This window comes from Olea europaea, chromosome 18, assembly GCF_002742605.1.
Source record: "Olea europaea var. sylvestris chromosome 18, O_europaea_v1, whole genome shotgun sequence".
Lineage (NCBI taxonomy): Eukaryota > Viridiplantae > Streptophyta > Magnoliopsida > Lamiales > Oleaceae > Olea > Olea europaea.
The window spans coordinates 28873822-28879525 of record NC_036254.1 but is presented as its reverse complement, the minus strand read 5'-3'; the positions used below and the strand labels follow the sequence as shown (position 1 = coordinate 28879525).

General features: G+C 38.6%; 2 protein-coding genes across 2 annotated transcripts; one reads left to right on the top strand and one right to left on the bottom strand.

The window, feature by feature from the left end:
* Nucleotides 1-333: 333 nt before the first annotated feature.
* LOC111368081 (U-box domain-containing protein 40-like) lies at nt 334-2319 on the top strand. Its single transcript, XM_022989271.1, has one exon. It carries the CDS (start codon nt 595-597, stop codon nt 2092-2094), a length of 1500 nt encoding a protein of 499 aa, XP_022845039.1. The 5' UTR covers nt 334-594; the 3' UTR covers nt 2095-2319.
* A 1366-nt stretch (nt 2320-3685) lies between these two features.
* Nucleotides 3686-5275, bottom strand: LOC111368080 (peroxidase 31-like). The gene has a single exon (XM_022989270.1). The coding sequence runs from the start codon at nt 4808-4810 to the stop codon at nt 3821-3823; it is 990 nt and encodes a 329-aa protein (XP_022845038.1). The 5' UTR covers nt 4811-5275; the 3' UTR covers nt 3686-3820.
* Nucleotides 5276-5704: the final 429 nt, after the last annotated feature.

Below are 5704 nucleotides of genomic sequence, written 5' to 3'. Positions count from 1 at the left end.
TTTGGAAAAATTAGGGGATAGGCTCCCCAACATTTCACATGGAATGATTACGAGTTATCAATTTTTAAAATTGAGATTTTAGGTTCCGTCATCTTTAAATCACGTGACAAAACAATAAACACTGATATTAAACTCGCAAGTAACTTTGAATTTTAGCTAGAAAGAAATATTAAGTTATTTGACGGTTTTACCTTTCAACTTCAAGTTACTTGAAAAGTTGAACGATTTCGTTCATGAAGAGACCTAGATTTATAGATGTAAATATAAGTTGAGGATCAGAATACCACTTTTGAAAATTGAAGATTCATAATCACACTATCTAAAAGATTAAGGAATTAACCCTAATTTCAGTATTCATTTCTCTTACTCTTCTTCCATGAATCACTCTCTCAATGAAAGTTCAGTTCCTGTATATGTAATCAAAACCCTATTCCTCATTCCCTTCCAAAAACATCCCATCATGTTTCCTCCTCTTCACACTTATCCCATCATAATCATGGCCATGGATTTTTTCATATTCCACTTTAATCTCTTCAAAGTTTACAGACCAACGTAAAGATTTGCTTTGTTCTTGAGAATTTGAGTGAGAAAATCATGGGTAGTGGAAAACAAAGGTGGAAGATTTCCTTTCACAAGTCACGATCAACTCTACTGTTTCTCAAAAAGCAATCTCCTCCTCCGAAAGAGTTTCTGTGTCCTATTTCAGGCTCGTTAATGGCGGATCCTGTTGTAGTCTCGTCCGGTCATACTTTCGAACGCAACTGCGTCCGAGCATGTGTTTCTCTTTCGTTTAAACCTACTATGTTCGATGGGTCAAAACCTGATTTCTCTACTGTTATTCCAAACCTTGCTTTGAAATCGACAATTCTGAATTGGTGTCGTGATCACTTTATCGACCCCCCTAAGCCCATCGACTATTACATTGCTGAAGAACTTGTACATAAGTTGATTCCTACTTCGAAAAATTCGATTAATAAGTTTCAGTTGTCTACTGATGAGTTGACACGGACAGCTAGTCAGTTGTCCATAACGAGTTCTGAGGAATCAGTTACTCCTAGAAATGTTCATACAAGTACTGTTCTAGCTATAACTACCCGTCCCTCCTGTTATTCATCTTCCTCGTCATCTGAAGTTGAAGCCTTAAATTCTTTAGAAGAGGAAGAATTCATAATTAAGCTGAAGAGTTCACAGGTTCTTGAACAAGAAGAGGGTCTGATTTCGCTTAGGAAACTGACTCGAACAAAAGAAGAAATGCGGGTCATTCTCTGCACTCCACGACTACTCTCAGCCATTAAATCGCTAATCAGCTCGAGATACTCGTCTCTACAAGTGAATGCTGTGGCAGCATTGGTGAACCTGTCATTAGAGAAGCAAAACAAGGTGAAGATCTTACGTTCAGGGATTGTTCCATTATTGATCGAGGTTTTGAGGGGAGGATTCCCTGAATCGCAGGACCATGCCGCTGGTGCACTCTTCAGTTTAGCTCTTGATGATCACAACAAGACTGCTATTGGTGTTTTAGGAGCGTTGCCACCGCTTCTTCAGTCACTCCGGTCTGAGTCGGAGCGCATTAGGCATGACTCGGCACTGGCTTTATACCATCTTTCGTTAGTACAGAGCAATCAGGTTAAAATGATCAAACTCGGGTCAGTTCAGATTTTGTTGGGCATGGTGAAATCGGGCCACATGATGGGTCGGGTTCTTTTAATTCTCTGTAGTCTGGCCACCAGTGTGGAGGGAAGAGCTGCAATGCTGGATGGGGGTGCAGTAGAGTGTTTCGTGAATATGCTGTGCCACGACGAGTTTGACTCGGTGGCGACTCGAGATAGCTGCTTAGCCGCGTTGAATGGGCTGAGCTATGGAGGGCTTAGGTTCAAGGGTTTGGCAAAGGAAGCCGGGGCGGAGGAAACGCTCGAAAAGGTGGTGAACACTGGAAATGAGCATATAAAGCAGAAGGCAAGGAGGATACTGGAGGCGTTGAGAAGGAAGGAGGAAGAAGAGGAAATAGATTGGGAGAAGTTGCTGGAATCGGAGGATGATCTGAGTCGAACTCGGTGTCTTCTCGGTGGTGGCGGTGCGTCTAATTCATGCTGACTTTTGACTTATTGAGTATGAGAATCTCCTTTTCCTTTTGGAGGAAATTTTTCCGTTTTTATTCTTCTTTTTCTTTTCGTGGGGATCGAAGGTTCTAATTATGTGTGAATTTTACAACCTGGGTGTGTTTTTCATGTCTCGGGTTTTTATTTGGTTATTTCTTTGTCTTGTTTTATTGATGGTAAGAAAATGCTAAGCAATGTAATTAAAATTTTCTTCTCCTCATTATCTATATAAATAAGTATCTTGAACTTCCTTTAACCTTGTGACCTAAGTGGCCTATGTAAGAGTTAATGTTGTGGGTCAATCCACTTATTATGGCTGACCAACCTATATCGACCTAGCTGAGCTAGGCTGATTTTAGTACACAATTATGCAACGAGTTAAGTTGTCCTCAAGTTTGAGCCGTGTCCTTTTTGACACCGCTAGTTATTACTTGCCCTTTGTTTGAGATACATTTTGGGGAAAAAAAAATGATTTTTGATAGTAGATTGATGGAGAATTTATGGTTAAAAAATTAAAAATATATATATTTAATTTATATATAATATTATTTTATTAGAAAACGTATGGTTGAAAAAAAAAATTTTTAAAAATTATATATAATGTTACACATAAATTAAATTTTTTCTTTATTTTTTGACCAACACAGACACACAAATTAACCAAAAAAAAATACAAAATTTTGACAATATTATTTCTCATTTCAAGATTGCAATCTTAATATTTGGATAGAAACCATCATAAGTAACTAAATATGCTATTAACTAATTTTTGTAAGAGACACCAAACTTATCCCTGAGATTTCGTTTTCAATTTTTTTTTTTTAAATATTGAATAAATGTGGAGATATTTCCTCAAAAATTGATCTTCCATCAACAATTTGAAGATTCAACTATCTAAGCAATATATGTTATTGTTTATTGTTTCCACGCGTCTACCACAATAATTTGTGCATGCCAACTCATTTGCAATTGGCACATTACCCCCTTTTAAGGGGTCATGTCCATTATATGAAAGAAGCTGTGTGTACAGCATTTATTTTCGGTATAGTTAAAATATGTCGGTATAGTTAATCTATAAAGCCTGTTTAGGAGGGATTTTTTAACTCAAAAAATTGATTTTTTGATCTTTATTTCATAATTTCAGTCGTAATTTTTTACTTCTTCTACACAAGTGGACTCCACTTTTCTTATAACGGTCAAAAAATTTCAAAATCCCTCCCAAACAGGACCATAATATTATAAAAGTACAAAAAAATAAAAATAAAAATAAAAAATAAAATAAAATAAATGGCATCTAATTCTCCACAATCCCTTGACGTTCAAGCGTTAACACTCCACAATGTCCCGTCACTTAAAAAGTTGGAGGCGCTAAAATTCAATCACAAATGTCCACTCAACACTCATCCGCTACATAAATATTACTTTTAACATATACGAAAATTCTGAAAATCGACAATACTTTTAACATATGTTGTCTTCCAGAATAATCACTTTTTTGCTTGACAATTAACCCATCTTGCTTTTTGATATCGAACTTTAAACTTGGTTGAACAAATACCCCAAGGGAACGATTTCACTCAAACAAAGATAATAGTGATTGTTCTTCGCCTAATCTCCGATCATATGCTAAAATGTATGTTCAGACATAATGTTTTATGAATTATGAGATTGTTACAACAATGTAATTAAAAGGAGAATAATAATAGAAATATAAAAATTCATCAGTTATTAAAAGCGTCACATCTCCGCCTGATCTCACCCCTTCTTCCAGTCTTGACCCCGTACACGCTCAACTTCTCCATTGCTCTTGCGAATGCCACAAAAAATGCATTCTGATTCTTAGCATACAGTTCCACGTACCCTTTAGTTCTTGGATCCGAATTCAATGCGTGGTCCGACGAAAGAATCCCCAAACCTTTCTGCAAGTTCTGGTAATACATATTGTCGAATTTATTCGGACTCATTACGTCGTTGAATACTGAAAGTGTTGGGTTTTTATTGTAATCTGCACAAGCATTTCTCAGTGCCTGAGCAAATCTGGGGTTGTAAGATTGGTCAGATTGACCATTTCTGCTGTAGTTGTATAGAATGGAGCTGAATTCTTTGCAGTGTGAAAATCCAATGGTGTGGGCTCCTGATAAAGCCACTATTTCTTGAATGGAAAATCCTCTGGATGTGAAAATCTGGATTATTTGATTCATCGGCATTGTGGGTCTTGGTAAATTCCCTTCCACATAGGAAGCTTTCGAAATAAGAGAATCCTTGCGGCCTAGTTTGACGGAGTAATACGGGCCGCCCATCATTAGGACTAGATTTCGGGTTGCGAAGGCGAGAATGTCGGCGCAGGAGACGACGCCGGGGCAGGCGAGTTCAATGGCGGCCTTAGCTCGGACCACCACGTCGAAGCCGTCTCCGGGGAGGGAGAGGTTGATGTCGGCATCGCGCTCGGCTTTGTTGAAGGGGGTGGAAGAGATGAGGACGGAGGCGTCGCAGCCACCCATGAAGCAGTCATGGAAGAAGAGGCGGAGGGTAGCGGCGGCTGTTGTCGGGGAAGCGATCTGCTTGTTTGTGGTGGTGTCTTGCATTATTTGCTCAAATCTTGGGCATTTTTTCTGGTAATAGTTCGTGCTTAAGATGGGCTGCAGCTGGGAATGTGCGGCGGTAGAAAATAGCAATATAAGTGATACCAAAAAGAGTAATTTCAAAACCATAATTTGTCAGATTAGTCTCTGCTTTTCCTCTGTCTAAAATCTTTTAGAAAAATGGAGTTGCAGAGAGAGAATGGAGTGGGGAAGTGGAGTTTAAGAAGGGCGAGTTTTACTGTGGTCGATGAAAGCATTAATTTTGAGCTTGTGACGCGCACTACGGTGAAATGTACATGGGTTGGTCAGTGTGTGAAGAAGACGCGCCGCTGTGGTCGATGAAAGCGGAGTTTAAGAAGGGCGAGTTTTACTGTGGTCGATGAAAGCATTAATTTTGAGCTTGTGACGCGCACTACGGTGAAATGTACATGGGTTGGTCAGTGTGTGAAGAAGACGCGCCGCTGTCTATGCCACTAATGACTGATGAGTGCAAAAAACAGGGGCGCGTCGCTGCTGTTATGTGTCGGTTAGCTCTTGATTTTAGGGATTTACTCATTTTAGGGATGAACAATTCCCATTGTATTTAAGAAAATTTTTATTGACAGAAGAATTCTCAGATATGTGAGTAAAATAATTCAAAAAATAACTCACCCACCCAATATTGTACGTATCCTGTAAGGTGTCTATTCTATACGTGAATCATTGCTTTTGTATTTAAAGGTGAGGTGCCTATTTGGTCCTTTATAGAGACACTACACGTACAGAGACAAATCTCTCCCGAATATAAAAATATTCAAAAATCACTATAGTGTGGAGAGTAGGTATTATTTTGACAATATTTTAATGATATGGGACCCACCAATATTTTACTCACACGAGATGGGTCCATGGAGAACCACTTTTTCTGTACATATGGTAAAAACCATTTTCTTTTAATTATCTTTTGATGCAAAATTGTCATGTAGCTTGTGAACCTACCTTGTACACCAACCATCTCTCTTTAGGGATGGGGGAATTCGGGAA

What these genes read in the sequence shown, in the direction of transcription:
- LOC111368081 (XM_022989271.1), top strand. Translation starts at nt 595, where the DNA reads ATGGGTAGTGGAAAACAAAGGTGGAAGATTTCCTTTCACAAGTCACGA.
- LOC111368080 (XM_022989270.1), bottom strand. Translation starts at nt 4,810, where the DNA reads ATGGTTTTGAAATTACTCTTTTTGGTATCACTTATATTGCTATTTTCT.